General features: G+C 43.4%; 1 protein-coding gene across 1 annotated transcript in view; it reads left to right on the forward strand.

Annotated features, from left to right (window-relative positions):
• The window catches only part of LOC112220893 (vascular endothelial growth factor receptor kdr-like), a 72,601-nt gene that overhangs the window by 44,234 nt on the left and 5,750 nt on the right, over positions 1-22,617 (forward strand). The window contains exons 19-27 of the mRNA XM_024382850.2: positions 1,129-1,242; positions 1,432-1,520; positions 1,703-1,856; positions 2,498-2,595; positions 3,186-3,308; positions 4,702-4,813; positions 8,972-9,071; positions 12,864-12,969; positions 21,072-21,193. Coding sequence (XP_024238618.1) covers positions 1,129-1,242; positions 1,432-1,520; positions 1,703-1,856; positions 2,498-2,595; positions 3,186-3,308; positions 4,702-4,813; positions 8,972-9,071; positions 12,864-12,969; positions 21,072-21,193 — 1,018 coding nt within the window. The remainder of the gene's footprint in view (positions 1-1,128; positions 1,243-1,431; positions 1,521-1,702; positions 1,857-2,497; positions 2,596-3,185; positions 3,309-4,701; positions 4,814-8,971; positions 9,072-12,863; positions 12,970-21,071; positions 21,194-22,617) is intronic.

Raw genomic sequence — 22,617 nt, forward strand, 5'->3', positions numbered from 1 at the left:
TGTTTATCAGTTAGGGACAATATTGTTTACTAACATTGCTAACTCCAACCACCTGTGGCCAGATGAGCTTTTCAGATAATGAAAGAGAGAGACATTATACAGGCTCATCGGACGCATTAAGCTCGCCACCCACCTTTGACTAGTGGCTATTCCACGGTCTTTGAGATCAGCGTAGCGTAGAGGTTGATTTATGGTTGACCGTTAATCTTTGGCGTCGATGGCACCCCAAAAAGGACGAGTCCCTTTGATGGTGTTTAGTTTATTTGGTTAAGAATAACCCTCCCTCTGACCTCATAGCATGCCTGACCCAGATATCCGCCTCCTTATATGATGTGTAGACTGGATAAACAACTGAGGAAAACAACAGCATTATCTGTTCTGTGATCTTTAAAAAAAAATTGAACCTGTATTTAACTAGGCAAGTCAGTTAAGAACAAAGTCTTATTTACAATGACGGCCTACCTCAGCCAAACCCGGACGACGCTGGGCCAATTGTGCGCCACCCTTTGGGACTCCCAATCACAGCCGGATGTGATACAGCCTAGAATCGAACCAGGGACTGCAGTGATGCCTCTTGCACGGCGATGCAGTGCCTGAGACCGCTGTGCCACTCGGGAGCCCTGTTCACAGTCAACAGTTATATTGTCTCTCCGTGTGTGCTCCAGGGTTTATTTTGACGGAATGTATGGCTGTGCTTTGGGTTGTATTTGAGAACCTGTTTGAATGTGAGAGAAGGCTGATGTTTATGTTTGAAGTTATATATATTCCCATGTTGACTTCATTCCTTTCCTGACATTATCTTTGCATGCCGTCTTAACCTTTCACATTGAATGTTCTCATGTCGATGATCATATTTTCTCAAATGAAACATTTCCTGCCTATCTGAAATCTCCTCCACATATGTCAAATCTGTTCTTTATTAAATATACTGTTTGGTTACCAGACGTCCATGAACGTACATCAGTTGGAGTCATCTTAAACAAAGCGAAATAACTTCAATGAAAATGTCATTTAAAGTCCAAATACATCCACTCTTTTGAGGGGTTGTATGAAACAGTATCCCCGCAATAGGAAATGTATATTTAACCAGCATCCCTCTAAATGGTCTGTGTGTTTGCGTTGTAACAGGAGGAGCTACGACAAATGAGCGCAAGGCTCTGATGTCCGAGCTGAAGATCCTGATCCACATTGGTCATCATCTGAACGTGGTCAACCTGCTAGGAGCCTGCACCAAGCCTGGAGGTGAGCGAGACAGAGGACAGGGTTAACTCTATGGTTAAACTTAGCCACAGTGTATGACTTGTGAAGTAAAGGTATAAATTGCTGGCATCTCAGAGAAAATCCATCATGATTTCAACACACTCTTGTCACTGTTTCTGAATCATTACTCGTTAGTCAGTTTCTTTGAATTCTGTGCTTCTTTCTTCTCAGGTCCATTGATGATGATAGTGGAGTACTGCAAATATGGAAACTTGTCAAACTACTTGAGAAGCAAGAGGGCGGATTTCATCGTCTATAAGGTGAATCAGCATCTTCACGGACTGAAGCTTTCAGAAATGCTGTTTTCTCATTAAATCCTATTCAAAAGCCTTCATCGTTTAGTCTATTTCTCAACCTGATAAGAAAACCCCAGATTGTCAGCAGAGCCGCTTTCTAAAGAGACTCAAGCTTAGCGTCTTGTATCTGTTGTGTGTCTCGTCAGAGCCAGGACGGTAAGCTGGTGACGTCGGGGTCGGGCTGTGACCTCAGCGAGCTCATCAAGCGGCGCCTGGAGAGCGTGGCAAGCACCGGAAGCTCGGCCAGCTCCGGCTTTGTGGAAGATAAGAGCTACTGCGACTCAGAGGAAGAGGAGGAAGGTAAAACTACACGAGCCAACAGTGTCTTCCTTTCCCTTACCTCCACCCCGCCCTCCCCCGGATTGTTTTCTTCCTGGGCCTGATGGGACATTTCCTCCTCCTGTTCATAATTACAATCGATAGGTCAGAACCACAGGCTGGCACCCGCTGTGCCTGGATGAGAAGGAGGAGTGGAGGAAAAGGCCTCTGACAGAAGTGTTTGTCTGGTCCTGGCGTGTCGGACATTTTGTTTTGTGATGTGTTATTTCTGGTGTGATTAAATGTTTACTCAGGTGGGCTGATGGAAGGAGTCCACTGGGTTCCTCCACAAACCCCCTCCTGCTGTCACACTGCACCGATATCACACGTCTCACCCCACATCTAAAATAACACCAGGCATCCTCTCCTGTCTTTAAAGGATGTTTTTAGGAAGACAGAGACTGTAGGTGGACGAATGAACCGTACTGTACGTGACAAAGGGGGTTTCGATGATGGCATGTTGCAGGTTTCTTTGTATGGGAGGCTTACATTAACAATATGGAGTTGATGATCCTGCATGTATACATTTGTATTGTGCATAATTCATGTGTTACACCATACTAAATTGTGTTTATGAAAATTGTTTGTAGTCATTACCACTTTGTGTTTTGTTTTACCCTCAGAGCCAGAGGATCTGTACAAGAGAGTATTGACAATGGAAGATTTGATTTGCTACAGTTTCCAAGTTGCAAAAGGCATGGAGTTCCTGGCTTCACGCAAGGTATGCACTTCCTCTAGGCAAATTACTGCATCAAAATCAATATGTTTCCAAAAGGCAGTCTGATGAGACACAAGTTGCTGTTTTTAAATCAGCTAATACCAGTTTATAACGCTTTATTCTGTCCAGTTGACTTTAATAAAATGCTGTTGTATTTCGAATGCCGGGGAAGTGGTTTTGTTGACCTTTTTTCATTCATATTAAGCCTATTGGCATATTGGCTATAATCAGTCTAAAACTCATTCACATTTAAAACTCAGTCACAAGCTCTGGGAGAGCAGATTAGACTCATTAGTGAACCCATTGTTGTAACTATCCCCATTAGAAAGAAGGGCTTAACCTGGATATGAAACACTTCACATCAGAATATCACTGATGACTGTTCCATATGGTTGTCTTAGCTGACATGCACAGGGCCACGAGTGTTTCCTGTAAGGTCACATGGTCAGGAAATAGTCCTGGCTCTAGCCATGCATTATCCCATTAGGCTGAATCTTAACTTGAGATATCTCCACAGAACTCAAACGTTCATGTAAAGTCATGCATTGATATCAATCCTAATCCAAATGGATGTCTTGTCTTCTTTTCGTTAGTGTATTCATCGTGACCTGGCTGCAAGAAACATCTTACTGTCGGAGAATAATGTTGTGAAGATTTGCGATTTTGGACTGGCCAGAGACATCTACAAAGACCCAGACTACGTTCGCAAAGGAGATGTTAGTAGCTACATATTGTACTTCTATTAATCTGACATAATAAGTACATTATATATGTGATGAAATGTGCCATTGACTTGACGATTACCGCCTCGTTGTGTGAGAGAAACCAGAGACTGTAACTTGACTACCATCATTCAAAAATGACTTGGCAAAAACTATAGCGCCTTCAGAAAGTATTCATACCCCTTGACTTATTCCACATTTTGTTACAGCCTGAATTCAAAATGGATTCAGTTGTTTTTTTCTCTCACCCATCTACACACAACATCCCATAATGACGAAGTGGAAACATGTTTTTAGATATGTTTGCAAATTTCTTAAAAATGTATTAAGAAGTACAGAAATATCGCATTTACATAAGCATTCAGACACCTGAGTCAACACATGTTAGAATCGCCCTTGGCAGCGATTACAGCTGTGAGTCTTTCTGGGTAATTCTCCAAGAGCTTTGCACACCTGGATTGTACAATATATGGCCATTATTCTTTTTTTTAATTATTCAAGCTCTGTCAAATCTGTTGTTGATCATTGCTAGACAACCATTTTCAAGTCTTGCCATAGATCTTCAAGCAAATTTAAGTAAAAACTGTAACTCGGCCACTTAGGAAAATTCACTGTCTACTTGGTAAGCAACTCCAGTGTAGCTTTGGCCTTGTGTTTAAGGTTATTGTCCTGCTGAAAGGTCATCTCAGGAATTGTGAAAAACTGAGTTTAAATGTATTTGGCTAAGGTGAATGTAAACTTCCGACTTCAACTGTTTGTGTGGTGTACAGAGATGAGTTAGTCATTCAAAAATCACGTTAAACCCTATTATTGCACACAGAGTGAGTCCACACAACTTATGTGACTTGTTAAGCACATTTTTACTCCCAAACTTATTTAGGCTTGCCGTAACAAAGGGCTTGAATACTTATTGACTCAAGACATTTCAGCTTTTCATTTTTCATACATTTTGACATTATGGGGTATTGTGTGTAGTAGGCCAGTGACCAAAAAATCTCAATTGATTCCATTTTAAATTCAGGCTGTAACACAACAAATGTGAGAAAGTAATGATGTGAATTCTTTCACTGTAAAGACAGACTGAATAAATGCAATAGTTCTGAGAAATGCCAGATATTCTGGGCAGATTTCAGTGTTTGTCTGAATACGGAATAAACGTGTCTGTCTGCATAGACTAGAGGATGTTTTGGTGGTTGAGGATGTGTGATAGAACTACGGCATGAGGGCATGTATAGTACTTCACTCAACTCAAGCCCTTCTGCTTCTCAGATGTGACAGGTCGGTTGTTGATGGTATTAGTGAGAGAGCCAGTCACGCAGGTGAGATGAGATACCGATTTAAAAGAGCTGTCGTCTCTTATCTCCATCTCTCTCTCTCCCCCCCACAGTCCAGACTGCCCCTCAAGTGGATGGCGCCAGAGGCCATTTTTGACAAGATCTACACCACTCAGAGCGATGTGTGGTCCTTTGGAGTCCTAATGTGGGAGATTTTCTCTCTGGGTAAATATACAGACCTTTAGTCCTGACCAGGAATGACTCACTATGCCTTATAGTCCCTCACCTCCTCACCTGACCTCCCCATTAGCAGAATTAATGAGCAGAAATGAACAAACATCTGTGCACATTTCACTACGCAGCCATGTGGAACAATACAGACTTATTCAATGCAGACTTCCTCCGTTGTGTAGGTCCTTATCTTAAATCACCTCTTACAAGGACTATTGTTTTAGGACTTGTCATGAAACTACAGATTTGGACTGCTTCCATGCTCACTGCCCTACAACTTACTTATTTCAGAGAAAGTATATTATGCTAAATGTGTTTTTGTTATTTCTCAGTAAACATTACTACTTAGAATTTTTTATTTTTTTAATGAAATAGTCTCCAAGAAGCTTTTTTTTACATGTAATCTTACAATTTTGCACACAGTGTGCAGTATCCCTTCCATAGAAGGGAGAAGTTTCTGTCTGTCATCAACCAACGATGTTCAGTGAGGAGTCTCCAGTCAGCTAGCCAGGCGAGGCAAGGTGCCCCCAGCCATGCAGCTCCTCCAGATGTACTGGGTCATAACTGTCTCCTGCTACTGCGTAATTGTGCCTCTGGGATAAAACGGGGCTGCATTGTGAGCTTGAGAGAACAATTTTCATGCTGCTCGTGCTTTAAACATTAGTGAACTTCCACTGTGAATTCTATCACAGGCAAAGGGCCGTTAAAAAGAAAGAATACCTTCCATTTAAGCCGGCCGTTCCCTTCCCAGCTGGCAATGCAAACGCGCTGTAACCAAGCAGCCGATCAATGTAAATGTTTGCCCCTGCGGTGAAACCACTGCAACCTTTGAGACGCCATTGAATGTCGGTTCATGACTGTCTTTGCACCGTGCAACAAAGCAGAGACCAAGCTGTTCTAGAGCAAGACTCCACATGACATATTGTATGCTCAAATGTCACCATAGGCAGCAAGGACAACATTCAGAGTAAATGTTAGGAAAGTGTAAGGAAAGAACAGCACATTGATGCAGGGCTTGAGGTTTGATTGTGCTGCTACGTTTGAACCTCTGCCATGAAGCCAATCACCCAGGAGGACTTGGGTCAACAACAAGAAAAGGGTGTGAAATGTGAACTACCTCAAGACATGGGGTACATGCAAACACTTGTTCTCTCTCTCTCTCTCTCTCTCTCTCTCTCTCTCTCTCTCTCTCTCTATCTCTCTCACTCTCACTCTCTCTCTCTTTATCTCTCCCTTTCTCTCTTTTTCTCTCTCATGCTCTCTCTATCTCTCTCTCATGCTCTCTCTATCTCTCTCTCATGCTCTCTGTCTCTCTCATGCTCTCTGTTTCTCTCACTCTATTTCTCGCTCTCTGTTTCTCTCTCTATCTCTCTCTCTTTCTCTCTCATGCTCTCTGTTTCTCTCACTCTATTTCTCGCTCTCTGTTTCTCTCACTCTCTCTCTCTTTCTCTCTCTCATGCTCTCTCTCTCTCTCTCGCATGCTCTCTCTCATGCTCTCTTTATCTGTCTCCTACTCTCTCACATGCTCTCTCTCTCTCTCTCTCTCTCTCTCTCTCTCTCACACACATGCTCCCTCTTTATCTCTCTCTCTCTCACTCACACACTCTCTCCCTTTGCTCACTGTCTCTCTCTCTTTCTCCCGTAACCTTTCTTTGTCACAACCACACACTCTGTTTGGACCCCAGGAAGAGTTGCTGCTGCCTTGGCAACAGCTTATGGGCATCTAAATAAAATACAAGAAAGAAAATACTAAATACCCACAGACACATATACAGTACCTTCACATAACCACTCACACATCTGGGTGGTGTTAACATGGTCTCAGAAAGATAAATTAGGACACGAAACGACTGCAAAAAAATTACAAACACTCAGTCTGGCAACCTGATAGGTGTTTGAAGGTCAAAGGCTTGCTCCAGTCCCAAGGTGCTGGCATATGCATATGGAGACGTGACGTGCTGTCTAGCAGCTTGAGTTTTGTCTTGTGGTTTAGGATTTCCACCTCTTGTTCGTTTTAGGTGCCAAACAATCAACTACACCCCTGTTTCTGTGTTAGACATGAGTTACGCGGTAATCGCCCTATTTGTTTGCCATGATTGGTTGATGTGATGAAAAGAAAAAGGGCGTTCTAGCAGGCGTTACCAATTGTGCAAGTTCTCCCACTTAAAAAGATGAGAGAGGCCTGTAATTTTCATCATAGGTACACTTCAACTATGACAGACAAAATTAGAAAAAAAATCCAGAAAATCACATTGTAGGATTTTTAATTAATTAATTTGCAAATGATGGTGTAAAATAAGTATTTGGTCAATAACAAAAGTTTATCTCAATACTTTGTTATATACCCTTTGTTGGCAATGACAGAGGTCAAACGTTTTCTGTAAGTCTTCACAAGGTTTTCACACACTGTTGCTGGTATTTTGGCCCATTCCTCCATGCAGATCTCCTCTAGAGTAGTGATGTTTTGGGGCTGTTGCTGGGCAACACGGACTTTCAACTCCAAAGATTTTCTATGGCGTTGAGATCTGGAGACTGGCTAGGCCACTCCAGGACCTTGAAATGCTTCTTACGAAGCCACTCCTTCATTGCCCGGGCGGTGTGTTTGGGATCATTGTCATGCTGAAAGACCCAGCCACGTTTCATCTTCAATGCCCTTGCTGATGGAAGGATGTTTTCACTCAAAATCTCACGATACATGGCCCCATTCATTCTTTCCTTTACACGGATCAGTCGTCCTGGTCCCTTTGCAGAAAAACAGCCCCAAAGCATGATGTTTCCACCCCCATGCTTCACAGTAGGTATGGTGTTCTTTGGATGAAACTCAGCATTCTTTGTCCTCCAAACACGACAAGTTGAGTTTTTACCAAAAAGTTATATTTTGGTTTCATCTGACCATATGACATTCTCCCAATCTTCTTCTGGATCATCCAAATGCTCTCTAGCAAACTTCAGACGGGCCTGGACATGTACTGGCTTAAGCAGGGGGACACGTCTGGCACTGCAGGATTTGAGTCCCTGGCGGCGTAGTGTGTTACTGATGGTAGGCTTTGTTACTTTGGTCCCAGCTCACTGCAGGTCATTCACTAGGTCCCCCCGTGTGGTTCTGGGATTTTTGCTCACCGTTCTTGTGATCATTTTGACCCCACCGGGTGAGATCTTGCGTGGAGACCCAGATCGAGGGAGATTATCAGTGGTCTTGTATGTCTTCCATTTCCTAATAATTGCTCCCACAGTTGATTTCTTCAAACCAAGCTGCTTAGCTATTGCAGATTCAGTCTTCCCAGCCTGGTGCAGGTCTACAATTTTGTTTCTGGTGTCCTTTGACAGCTCTTTGGTCTTGGCCATAGTGGAGTTTGGAGTGTGACTGTTTGAGGTTGTGGACAGGTGTCTTTTATACTGATAACAAGTTCAAACAGGTGCCATTAATACAGGTAACGAGTGGAGGACAGAGGAGCCTCTTAAAGAAGAAGTTACAGGTCTGTGAGAGCCAGACATCTTGCTTGTTTGTAGGTGACCAAATACTTATTTTCCACCATAATTTGCAAATAAATTCATTAAAAATCCTACAATGTGATTTTCTGGATTTTTTTCTCATTTTGTCTGTCATAGTTGAAGTGTACCTATGATGAAAATTACAGGCCTCTCTCATCTTTTTAAGTGGGAGAACTTGCACAATTGGTGACTGACTAAATACTTTTTTGCCCCACTGTAGATGCTATCTGACATTGTGTCAGGGATCTTGGTCGGGTACATGAAAATATTTGTTCATGAGTCAGGAAATGTTTATGGATTACATGGCGTGGGCAATATTTTTGAAAACCCCAACTGGATTGGATATTTGATTCAAGTTGGCTTAGTGTATTACTGTTTTTATTTAGACTGAGCCAAGCGTGAATTAAAGTTATTAAAAAATATATCTTACCTCACCCCCGATATTCCAATTTCAGAATTATTCTAGCATTATCTCTAGATGTTATTCAATGTTTCATATCATTGCCCATGTGTAAGGTCAATCAGTTGATTTTGAAGCAGTCTTAACTGAGTGTTTATGAAGCTTTCTTCTCTAATCTTTGTAAAGTATCCAATCCTCTCTGTGTGGGAGATTGAAGTGTCTGATAACCCTGCACTTCTCTCTCGCTCTCCCTTTCCCAGGTGCCTCTCCATATCCTGGCTTACACATCGACGAGGAGTTCTGCTGCCGACTGAAGGAAGGGACCAGGATGAGAGCTCCGGAATACTCCTCCTCTGAGATGTAAGGATCAAGCAATCATTGCTTCCCCATTACTTAACATACAAACCCCATCTCATCATCTAACTCAGGCTTTAAAAAGTAATGCCCTTGCAGTTTGAAGAGTGGCCCATGTCAGAAAGTTCATCATAAATGCTATAGCTCTCTTACCTCTTGCCTGTGCATAATACACTGAGCTCCCTTGGCTCTTGAAACTTGTAAAGAGCCTGAACCATGCCTCTCGTCAAGTCTCCGTATCCCCCAACCTCTCCTGAAGGTAATTAGCTAACAGGAACTCTTGCTCAGAGCCACCCATTAAAGGGCACTCAATAAAAGCCTCCCATATTGATATAGTGAAAAAAGGACTTGTATCTGCTCTTTCCTTCGTCTGAATGGGTGACAGGGCTTATAGGCATCGTGGGTAATCCAGCTCTGAATGTGGAGGAGAGACGGGAGCTGCTGATTGGCAGTTAACTGAGGGGGCTGCGGGTGGCAAGGTGCGGATCCATTTTAAGACTGACATCGATGCGGCCGTAATTAAGCCCAACACTAAAGGTTGGGGGAGCGTGAAGTGGCCAGGGGGGCAGCCAGACACAGGGCAATAAGAGCCAAAGGGCGGGACACTCCCTCCCTTGTCCACACAAGGGGGCTCTGAAGCAGGGTAGAGGTGGACGCTGCTGCTGAAACAGAATATCTTTGGGGGAGTCTAGTGGGGTTTCTCCTGGCCCTGTGGTATCAGTGCTGTTTGTCTAGCAGGGAGGTGGACTGGATAGGGAGAGCTAGGGTTGTTGTTGCCTTTAGGTGACTGGGTGGCTTCTCAGCAGGGAGCTCTGTCTGGGGCTCTCACTCACTGTCCCAGGCTGCGGCATATGTCTGAGTTTGCAATAAGGACCTCTTGCTCTCACTTCCTGAGCTCTGCTGTTAATCTATCTCCCATTCAGCTGTGTGTGTGTGTGTGTGTGTGTGTGTGTGTGTGTGTGTGTGTGTGTGTGTGTGTGTGTGTGTGTGTGTGTGTGTGTGTGTGTGTGTGTGTGTGTGTGTGTGTGTGTGTGTGTGTGTGTGTGTGTGTGTGTGTCTGTATAGAGTTTGGTTTTCATTTGTGACAGAGCATGGTGGAGTCAAACTTCCTCTGTCTTATTCATTTGTAATTGATAAATGTTGTCCAGAATTGTTTTAAACATCTTGTGCCAACTGGAACCAAGCTAATGGATATATCACCAATACCTGGGAGATGGTGATTGGAGATGACCAGCAAAATATGAACCAGACTGGAGTCTTAAGCCGATGTCACACAAAGCAATCTGGAGACAATTTATGTTGCTTGCAACAAAGCTGCATTTGGGTTGCTCTGTGTGTCACCCCCCCCGAAATTGCCTGAAACTTAGTTGCATTGCATCGCAAGTGATGGAAATCAATTCTATTTCACGTAACTGACTGTATGCAATGTCTAATCAGTGTGCAGAAAAAGGTTTACGTTGACTCGTCATGTCGTTCCATCCAGTTGTCAGTGCCGCTAAAAATCGCGACAAACGAGAGAGACATGGCAAATGGGAAATGTATAAACAATTCCAGACACCATAGCTAGTCATGATTTTGTACATGGTCTGGCAGTCAATAAATCCCAGACCTTTCTTTGTCCAGTTTCAACTGAAATTGTCCAACATGAACTGCACTAGCTAGCTAGCTTAGCTCGTCGCTACCTTGGTTAGCTTGCTAGCTATCTTGGTAAAACATGGTTGGCAAATATTTTGGCTAGCTAGCTAAATTGCACAGCCAGCATTTTGTCTATATATCGATGCTGTTAAAATTACCAAACGTTTGGATAAATAAATAATTTATGTAAACCATGATGTGACGTTTAACAGGATTAGATGTTGAATGTAATTTCAATTGCATTTGAATTGAAATGTGTATCAGCAAAGTTGCTTGAGATGATGTCACTTGCAACTTGCATCTGCAACAGAAATTGCATCCACATTGCTTCATGTGACACAGGCCTTAAGAGAGTGGGGACGCGAACAGAAGCAAATGTCAGCTCGGTAGATCCAGAGTCAGACCCACTGGTGCCAAGTTCCTCTCTCTAAGATACTTTCCGTTCTGGTTCAAAGCAAAGCCTTCCATTGACAGAATGAAGATATAGAGAACACATACTCATGCCAAGGAACCATGATGTAAAACCTGCCTCTTGTCTGAGATAAACACAAGACCCGCTGATATCACTTTAAATGGCAAGCAGAGGAGCGGTACACACTAGTCTATAGGGGCAATACCCTGTCTCCAACACTTCTCCTCAGAGCCTCCCAGGCCTGACGTTGTTCAGGTGTGTGGGAGGCTGGGATCCAGAGGCTCTGACCCTGACCTTGATCCCATGGATAATGAAGGGGGCCAAGGGCCGGGCGATACAGGGTGGTATATCTACACTGCTGCTGGTGCACCGGCTCATCAGGAATGTGACCATCGGCTTAAAAGATCGATAGGTCCTCCATCAGTCCAACGGCGATCTGATGCATCCTCAAGAATGCTCCTCAAGACGCGGGAATAGAGAAAAACGATGTCCACCTCCCAACATCCCACAGCTGTCCTGCCAGAAGAGAGTAGTGGACTAAGGAATTGCGACCACCACAATGGTCCCCCTCGACAAAGTATTCCTTGAAGAGACAGTATAGGGGGAACCAATTTATTCCCCTTACGCAGCAGAGAGGAAGCTGGGTTGAAATACATTGCTGTCTACATCTCCTCCTCTTGATGTGTGGCCCATGTGGGCCATGGTGGTCTGCTCTGGGCTTCCATCCTGTCACTGTGAGGATGTTAGGAGTCCCTCCACCTGGCCAAGGACACTCATTAACATGGGAATCACAGCCCAGCAACCCGGTCGTTTCTCCAGCCAATCCCCACTGCACTGAGAGGAGAGGAGGAGTCTTGTCAAGCCAAGGTCTAGGTTCCCTGAATGCAAACACAGATGGAGAGGGCAAAAGACAGAGGTTGTAATGAACCATCTGCTTTTTACTGGAATTTTCTCCAAAATCCAAATTGACTCAATCTGGTGCCAATCAGAGGAACATAATGGAGCTAATGGGCACCTGGCTCTGTTTACGTAAGGGCCTCTGTTTGGAGGCTGCGCTCCATAGTAAGAAACACGCTAGGGATCCATCATCACCCCTGACTGTAGGGTTTGATTTAAACAGCAGCCTGCACTCCATCTCTGAATTCCTACACGGCCGAGTCCGGCCATTATTACAGGCCACTACAGTGGAAACACAGCACATAACGGCCCTGAGTCTTCCCATATGGGCAGCGAGGCTGACAGCTCGTCAAAGACCAGAGGGGGTGCTCTGAGCATTCCTAATGTTCACACCAAGACCTAGAGGGAATGAGATACAGCCCCAGAGACCAGATTATCCTTGGAAAATGAAATATTGGATATACGAGTATTTTAGATGACAGTTGATTTGGGTGGAAGCCAGCTACAGGTCATCTCTGGTGTCAGTCAGCCTCCACACACACAGGGTCTCTCTGGTGGAGTGCAGGTTGTTGCTAAAGTCAAAGCACTCCCTTTGTAAAAGATTGAATGCTATTTGCCTTTTGGGTAAATGTCTGCTTCTTACCAAAGCACAGCGGAGTGAAACTTAGCAGTGCATGGCCATCTGCATTATGCTAAATTCATCACCATCATTACCAACCCATATAGATTTCTACGATTACCATATTATTACCATCATTTATTTCTATATTGCTCAACATAGCTATACAGTGTGTCTGTGTTATCAGAATGTGAATATGAGCCAGAATAATGACATGATGTGTATTTCTCCTCAGATACCAGACCATGTTGGACTGCTGGCAGGGCGAGTCAGGAGACCGGCCAACCTTCACTGAGCTGGTGGAGAGACTAGGAGACCTGCTACAGGCCAGTGTACAGCAGGTAAGATCCACATGGCTTTGTTTTAATACTTTAATATCTATTCCTTCTGCCCGTGAGGTTATCACTAGTCTGAAATGACTGAATAGGTGAAGGTGGTGGTGAAGACCAGGTTCAAGGTGATCTGGAAATCAGAGGTCAGCAGGGTTGTGGATAGGGCCTTGCCCAGGGGTGAAGGTAGATGTAATATCTGCCAGGTACAGGACCTCCAATGTGGGTGTGCACTAAACATTTTTAATGGGCCTAATAGTTAAACGCATGTCATTCAGAGCTAGAATCCTTAGTTGCTACATCCATTTTTGGACGTAATGATATACAGCGCATTCGGAAAGTATTCAGACCCCTTGACTTTTTCCACATTTTGTTACGTTACAGCCTTATTCTAAAATGTATTAAATTGTTTTTTTCCCTCATGAAATCTACCATTTTTGCAAATTTATACAAAAATACAAAACTGAAATATTACATTTACGTAAGTACTCAACTTTGTTGAAGCACCTTTGGCAGCAATTACTGCCTCGAGTCTTCTTGGGTATGACGCTACAAGCTTGGCTCGCTGGTATTTAGGTAGTGTGATAGAAAAAGTACATATTTACCTGATTTGTTTGATATTAATAGTTAGCTATTAATACTTAACAAACAGGAAGATATTTCTGTCCTGTTAGTGTCTGTGTTTTATGATATCCACTCTAGTTCCCTGCAGCTAATCTGGGCGTGTGGTCACTGGAGGTGGCTTGAGCTGAAAAATGATTTAAAGACTGCATTACGTAGACAAGAATGTGTTTTACTAGAGATAGCTTAGGAGTAGAACAATCCCTCATTGTCTCAAAATCATCCTTGCATCTGGGAAACTAAGCCAGGGTGGGGTTAAGACAACAACCCACGTGCAGATAACGACAGGATGAACCCAGTGTGGCTTATGATGATCCTTGGTCTGCATGAGGGGGGTTGAACCAACTATGGCTGAGCATTATTAGTATCGGCTATATAAAGTACTCTGCATTTGTGTGAAGGTTAGGTTACTCGGTCCTACACTCAAGGGTGGGGGGTCGACCAGCCTCATTATTGCAATAGTTAATCAATATTAAATAAGATGAATGTTTGACGAAATGACCAAGTCTTTCTCAGGACTGAATTTCCACAACATGAGTTTCTCAAGCTCTGTCAGGTTGTATGGGGAGCGTCGCGGCGCAGCTATTTTCAGGTCTCTACAGAGATGTTAGATCGGGTTCAAGTCCGGGCTCTGGCTGGGCCACAACCCACTCCTGTGTTGTCTTGGCTGTGTGCTTAGGGTTGTTGTCCTGTTGGAAGGTGAACCTTCGCCCCAGTCTGAGATCTTGAGTGCTCTAGAGCAGGTTTTGATCAAGAATCTCTCTGTACTTTGCTCCGTTCATTTTTCCCTCAATCCTGCCTAGTCTCCTAGTCCCTGCCACTGAAAAACATCCCCACAGCATGATGCTGCCACCACCATGCTTCACCGAAGGGATGGTACCATGTTTCCTCCAGACGTGACGCTTGGCATTCAGGCCAAAGAGTTCAATATTGGTTTCATCAGACCAGAGAACCTTGTTTGTCATGGTCTGAGAGTCATTTAGGTTCCTTTTGGCAAACTCCATGCGGGCTGTGATGTGCCTTTTACTGAGGAGTGGCTTCCGTCTGGCCACTTTACCATAAAGGCCTGATTGGTGGGGTGCTGCAAAGATGTTTGTCTTTGTGGAAGGTTCTCCCATCTCCACCGAGGAACTCTGGAGATCTGTCAGAGTGACCATCGGGTTCTTGGTCACCTCCCTGAGCAAGGCCCTTCTCCCCCGATTGCTCAGTTTGGCCGGGAGGACAGCTCTAGGAAGACTCTTGGTGGTTCCAAACTTCTTCCATTTAAGAATGGTGGAGGCCACTGTGTTCTTGGGGACCTTCAATGCTGCATCAATGTTTTGGTACCCTTCCACAGATCTGTGGCATTGCTGTGATCTGTGGCATTGCTGTCTCAGAGCTCTACTGACAATTCCTTCGACCTCATGGCTTTGTTTTTGCTCTGACATGCTTTGGCAACTGTGGGACCTTATAGACAGATGTGTGCCTTTCCAAATCATGTCTAATCAATTGAGTTGATGATCAATGGAAACAGGGTGCACCTGAGCTCAATTTCGAGTCTCATAGTAAAGGGTCTGAATACTTATGTAAATAAGATATTTCTGTTTTCGCTTTGTCATTATGGGGTATTGTCTGTAGATTGTTGAGGATTTTTTTTATATATATACATTTTAGAATAAGGCTGTAACATAACAAAATGTGGAAAAAGTCAAGGGGTCTGAATACTTTTTGAATGCACTGTATACGCGTTGATTCTTGAAGAATATAACTTATGAATGCCTCATGAGCTTAGTTCAACTGTCGTACCCCATCAGAATCCAAAATATAACTTTATATGTTTGTAAACCATGTAAATGTAAGCAAACACTGTATAGCCTCAAAACATGGTTCAAACTATGAGGCGGGTGAACCACTTTGTTATTGTTTCAATTTAGTATTCTAGCTTCAAATGTAAAAATGTATTACCTTTTAATGTGGCATGAACAGAACCAGGCATGATGTTTTTGTCTGATTGCCAAACAAATCATTTTAAAAAGCATGCTACCTGCGTTCGTGTACTGTAAGAGAATTACAGCATCTTAAACACAGCACTGTGCACCTGCTGTTTGATGAGAGACGTCTATTAAAACACCAAACATGTTAATAACAATCACCGATTGTCATTAGGCACCCTCTTGTAGCCTGAATTGATTGATGCGTCCACTGCTGTCCGTGTTCGTCTTGGTCCCGGCCAGTCATCTTTACCTTGGCAAAATGTTATTGTTCACATGGAACCACACCGCATTTTGGATCGTATACCAACCGTCTATTGGCACATTGTTCATGCGGTTGATAAATGATGGTGTAATAGCTTAAAGTTTTCTTGCAATCTTGGTTTTCATTATTGTGATAGGCTCATGTTTTACCGGTATGGCGTAACCCCACTATTTATTTTGCCGGTACTCTGTACCGGCTTACTTTCACCCCTCACCTTCCTTCGTCTAAGTGCACAATGCTCTGGCCTTGCCACATCTAAGTGCACTATGCTCTGGCCTTGCTACATCTAAGTGCACTATGCTCTGGCCTTGCCTCATCTAAGTGCACTATACTCTGGCCTTGCCTCATCTAAGGGCACTAGCCTTGCCTCATCTAAGTGCACTATGTTCTGGCCTTGCCACATCTATGTGCACTATGCTCTGGCCTTGCCTTGCCTCATCTAAGTGCACTATGCTCTGGCCTTGCCTCATCTAAGTGCACTATACTCTGGCCTTGCCTCATCTAAGGGCACTAGCCTTGCCTCATCTAAGGGCACTATGCTCTTGCCTTTCCTCATCTAAGGGCACTATGCTCTGGTCTTGTCTCATCTAAGTGCACTATACTCTGGCCTTGCCTCATCTAAGGGCACTAGCCTTGCCTCATCTAAGTGCACTATGCTCTGGCCTTGCCTCATCTAAGGGCACTATGCTCTTGCCTTTCCTCATCTAAGGGCACTATGCTCTGGCCTTGCCTCATCTAAGTGCACTATGCTCTGGCCTTGTCTCATCTAAGTGCACTATGCTCTGGCCTTGCCTCATCTAAGTGCACTATGCTCTGGCCTTGCCTCATCTAAGTGCACTATGCTCTGGCCTTGCCTCATCTAAGTGCACTATGCTCTGGCCTTGCCTCATCTAAGTGCACTATGCTCTGGCCTTGCCTCATCTAAGTGCACTATGCTCTGTCCTTGCCTCATCTAAGTGCACTATACCCTGGCCTTGCCTCATCTAAGGGCACTAGCCTTGCCTCATCTAAGTGCGCTATGCTCTTGCCTTTCCTCATCTAAGTGCGCTATGCTCTTGCCTTTCCTCATCTAAGGGCACTATGCTCTGGCCTTGCCTCATCTAAGTGCACTATGCTCATAAGGCTTGTATGACTTACTGTGTTTTATATGCTTTGCTTCTGGCCAGTAAAACTGAGTGTGGTGGAGCACATTTGCGTATTACCTATGCTCCTCACGGAGTTAAAGGGTTTAGGTAAGTAAGTCAAGTTTAGGCAAAGTGCCTAAAACTACTTCCATGTGGGGGAAGCCACAACACAGATAAAGAGCCACTGAACACGCCGATTGGCACGTGTGTTTTTCTGTTGCTCATTAGAATTTTTTTATTTCAGTTTTGGAGGTGTGTTTCCTGACTGATTCCACGTTTGGTTAATGATGTTTGTCCCCAATGAGACACTGTAGACGCTGAAGCCTATTTTACTGCCTCAAAATCTCCAGAATGAATCTAAGGTAACTCAAAAAATCTGTAATTAATTTTGCCGTTTTGTCCGAGGATGTTTAAGTTGCACAATTTTACATCCAACTAAGGTATTTAGTGCAGTATTTCTCATGTAAATGTTTTTTTTGTCTTATGTAAACAAAGGCAGGCTGCTGGGCAGGCCTGACTCACTGTCTATGCTATTGGATAGATAGAAATCACTGCAGCTGTTCACCCCATGTTAGTGGGCAAGTGGACATCGTCAAATCAAAACCCAACCTTCATTTCCCGGTGTGACGCACAGATGTTCCAAACTCAGTTTAAGACGAGACTGACTCTATGACCAAAATTAACTTATTTACACTTTGTAGTCAATTTTGACACTAGAATAAATATTTCTTACCCATATCGATACCACAAAGGCCATTTTCAAAGGGATTTGTTGCTATTTAAAAGCAGACGCTCTTTAAGGACTCCAGCCACATTGTCCTTAGGAAACTACTTAACAATTCAATTAGTCACTGGGGTCAGGCCCAGGGGTGTGGTCACAGTAACTAGGAGTGTAAGTCACACTCAACAACCCCCCCCCCCTCCTGCTTTTTGTGGTATTGGAATGACAAGGAGATATTGAGAAATAGGAATGAAATCAAACAGTGGTGTAGTGGTGCCTAGAGAAGTGAGTATACTCTAATTTTGAAAAATATTTTTCAAGAGCACTGTGTGACATACACTTTCAGTGACTTAAAATTATAAATCCCATATTGGTCTTTCACAGTCAGGCCTACCCAAGCCGTACTGTGCAACTAGGCTAATAGTAGGCCTACTATTGAAATGCTGTAGATAAATGAGGCTGTCAACTGAGTGCCTCTTTTTAAATTGAAAAACAACAAAATTAGATGTCAACAATATCAACAATGATTGATATTTAAGTGTATTTACCCTTTAATTCAACCGCGCAGGCACCTAGCACTATTGTTTGGTTAGCGGTGTTTGTGTAGAACACATGAGATGGAGTTTGTGTAACAATGTTGCTTCTGTCCCTCTCCTCATCCCAAACCGGGGCTCGAACCAGGGAGCCTCTGAACACGTCAACAACTGCCTTCCACGAAGCATCGTTTACCCATCACTCCACTGAAAGCCATGGCCCTTGCAAAACAAGGGAAACAGCTCCTTCAAGGTCTCAGGACATGGATAGACGTCCAATTTCGAAGTCAATCTTGAACGACCCGGCTGCATTTTAGAACAGTGTTTTCCGCAAATTCCATTTTGGAACATTTGCGCGTAGGCCTACCACTGCGTGCACATTGTTGAGCTTTAAAATGTGTTTATCAACGTTTTAAGCTAAACATTCAGATCTGTTCTGACAGCCTTATTAATTGATACGGCGTATACCTCCACTTCACTACTTTGATATGAATCGTGGGGATAAGAAGTGAGCATACACAATGCCCACAACAAAATTGGAGGTGCACGGCATATACCTCTGTATACCCTTCATTACACCACTGGAATCAAGACAGGGAGAAGGAAAGCAGCGACTGTGTCTGCTGATGGAAAATTGGCTGTTTCCCCTGAGAACACAAAACTATACGGTCCCATCAAGTCCTAATAATGCCAAAAACTCAAGAGTTTAAAAGACAGTCAAATAAACAGTCACAGAGAGTGGGGATTGTAAAGAGATAAGAGATGATAGCAGACCAGACCTCACACGTCACATAAAACCGCAGTATAGAAATGCTTTATAACATAACAGATTGCTCTCTCTAAAAACCAACCGTGTGGGAACCCATCCTGACTGGACAGAAAAGAGCCGCACAGTAAGGATTTCAACCCTTCCATTAAGATACAGTTGAAGTCAGAAGTTTACATAAACCTCGGTTGGAGTCATTAAAACTCGCTTTTCAACCACTCCACAAATTTCTTGTTAACAAACTATGTTTAGCAAGTCGATTAGGACATCTATTTTGTGCATGACACAAGTCATTTTTCCAACAATTGTTTACAGACAGATTATTTCACTCATAATTCACTGTATCAGAATTCCAGTGGGTTAGAAGTTTACATACACTAAGTTGACTGTGCCTTTAAACAGCTTGGAAAATTCCAGAAAATGATGTCATGGCTTTAGAAGCTTCCGATAGGCTAATTGACATAATTTGAGTCAAATGGAGGTGTACCTGTGGATGTATTTCATGGCCTACCTTCAAGTGCCTCTTTGCTTGACATCATGGGAAAATCAAAAGAAATCAGCCAATACCTCAGAAAAAATTGTAGACCTCCACAAGTCTGGTTCATCCTTGGGAGCCATTTCCAAATGCCTGAAGGTACCACGTTTATCTGTACAAACAATAGTACGCAAGTATAAACACCATGGGACCACGCAGCCGCCATACCACTCAAGAAGGAGACGCGTTCTGTCTCCTAGAGATGAATGAACTTTGGTGTCGAAAAGTGCAAATCAATCCCAGAACAACAGCAAAGGACCTTGTGAAGATGCTGGAAGAAACAGGTACAAAAGTATCTATATACACAGTAAAACGAGTCCTATATCGACATAACTTGAAAGGCCGCTCAGCAAGGAAGAAGCCACTGCTCCAAATCCACCATAACAAAAGCCAGACTACAGTTTGCAACTGCACATGGGGACAAAGATTGTACTTTTTGGAGAAATGTCCTCTGGTCTGATAAAACAAAAATAGAACTGTTTGGCCATAATGACCATCGTTATGTTTGGAGGAAAAAGGGGGAGGCTTGCAAGCCAAAGAACACCATCCCAACCATGAAGCACGGGGGTGGCAGCATCATGTTGTGGGGGTGCTTTGCTGCAGGAGGTGCTTTGCTGCAGGAGGGACTGGTGCACTTCACAAAATAGATTGCACCATGAGGGAGGAAAATTATGTGGATATATTGAAGCAACATCTCAAGTTAAAGCTTGGTCGCAAATGGGTCTTTCATATGGACAATGACCCCAAGCATACTTCCAAAGTTGTGGCAAAATGGCTTAAGGACAACAAAGTCAAGGTATTGGAGTGGCCATCACAAAGCCCTGGCCTCAATCTCATAGAACATTTGTGGGCAGAACTGAAAAAGTGTGTGCGAGCAAGGAGGCCTAGAAACCTGACTCAGTTACACCAGCTCTTTCAGGAGGAATGGGCCAAAACGTATTGTGGGAAGCTTGTGGAAGGCTACCCGAAATGTTTGACCCAAGTTAAACAATTTAAAGGCAATGCTACCAAATACTAATTGAGTGTATGTAAACTTCTGACCCACTGGGGATGTGATGAAAGTGGGAATAACCCAATGGGAATAAATTGTTCTCTCTACTATTATTCTGACATTTCACATTCTTTAAATAAAGTGGTGATCCTAACTGACCTAATACAGGGAATGTTTTACCAGGATTAAATGTCAGGAATTGTGAAAAACTGAGTTTAAATGTATTTGGCTAAGGTGTATGTAAACTTCCGACTTCAACTGTAGGTCTGTTACTTACAGACAGACTCAGTCCTTCAATGGCCAGTCAGTGAGGTTGTCTCTACCAACATCCTCACACTGCTCCATCTGTGGCCCTCAGGCATTCCACATTTTATTTATTAGGCGTGACCTTTGGGTTCTTTGGCAACATTCCCTGCTAGTCGGCAGGGCCTGAATGGATGTTTGTGGAGCACACGGACAGTATTATGCTCAAATCTCAAAAGGCTTCACACACTTATCACATACATGTGTTTTCCGTCATGCTATGATAGTTGTTAGCTAGGCCTCTGGTCTGACATGTTGTGGTCTGTCCTCTTTCTTTCCGTTCAGGAGGGCAAGCATTACATCCCAATAGCAGCCCTGCTGTCCAAGGAGGGAGACCCCTCCAACACGTCCCGGTCAGAGGAGACCAACACCAGGCCGCTCTCTCACCGCGACTCAGGGAGCACCTGGTGAGAAACAGGAATCTGTCAACTGGCCAGTCACTACACTACATTACCCAGCTATATTACCCTCAACCTAACAGAGAGATATTACCCTGAACCTAACAGAGAGATATTACCCTGAACCTAACATGGAGATCACACAGACACCTGTGGCTCACAACACTATTGAATAAGCTCTCTCACATTTTATAGCATTGCAGTTTAGTTGAAGATTTCTGCCATAAGTCTATGTACATTATATAACATTTAATAGAGACACTTCAGCAGTGAAATGTAATGTCTCCTTGGGCATCTTGGCTTAACGGAACGTTTATCTCTCTTTAAATATGTGTTATCTTAAATGTACTGAATGTTACAATACGTTTTTGGGCAACTCTACCAAAGGTTGCCAGGTGCACGGTGTTTCCTCCGACACATTGGTGCAGCTGGCTTCCGGGTTGGATGCGCGCTGTGTTAAGAAGCAGTGCGGCTTGGTTGGGTTGTGTATCGGAGGACGCATGACTTTCAACCTTTGTCTCTCCCGAGCCCGTACGGGAGTTGTAGCGATGAGACAAGATAGTAGCTACTAAACAATTGGATACCATGAAATTGGGGAGAAAAAGGGGGTAAAATTCAACAAAAAAAAAAAAAAGAAATGTGCATTATAGATCTGTCATTCGCAGTTAAAGCACGTCTAAGAAGCTGTGGATATGTTCTATGTGCACTATTTCTATGCTTCCCATTCTTAAGTTTAGTTTTTGCTTCTTTTACTTTCAGTTTGGTACACCAGCTTCAGACAGCTGAAAATACAATATTTTTAGTTGTGGAAAATATATTTCACCGCGGTTTAGATGGTACAATGATTCTCTACACTGTACTTGCTTGTTTTGGCACATCAACTGATATTAGGCGAACTATTAGAATTTTAGCAACTAGGAAATGTCAGAGTGATTTCTGCATATTGTGCCTTTAAAATAACAACCAATCACTTCAGTACATTGTTCAAAGCACACACCATTTTCTTAACATATGCTTTGCTTGGCGGTTCGGCTTCTTACTCTTAAAGAAGTTAATGTAGATCTAGTTGAGGACAGTGAAAGACCTGATTAAGGTTGAGATAAGAACTATATACATTGGCAGTGAGATGTTGAGGGAGCCCAAAGCATTGTGGCCCCTTCAAGGAATTTCCTCCCAAACCACAGACCCTCCTTTAGGGTTTAGGTCCACTTAAAATAATATTTGTCAAGCCCTCGTTTCACAGGTCCTACGAGTGTGTTTATTGAGAATGTGTTGAAATGCTCTAATAGCAGTTATCCCTTAAGCGGAATTAAGCAGCCATTTGATTCTCTGCGTCTGTTGAAAAGCAAAATAAATAGAGGTTCTTTTCAAAGACCAATCCCACTGACACTATGTAATTGTTCATTAACTTGATTATGTTCCCGCTTATTGTG

Source organism: Oncorhynchus tshawytscha, linkage group LG21 (genome assembly GCF_018296145.1).
Source record: "Oncorhynchus tshawytscha isolate Ot180627B linkage group LG21, Otsh_v2.0, whole genome shotgun sequence".
NCBI lineage: Eukaryota > Metazoa > Chordata > Actinopteri > Salmoniformes > Salmonidae > Oncorhynchus > Oncorhynchus tshawytscha.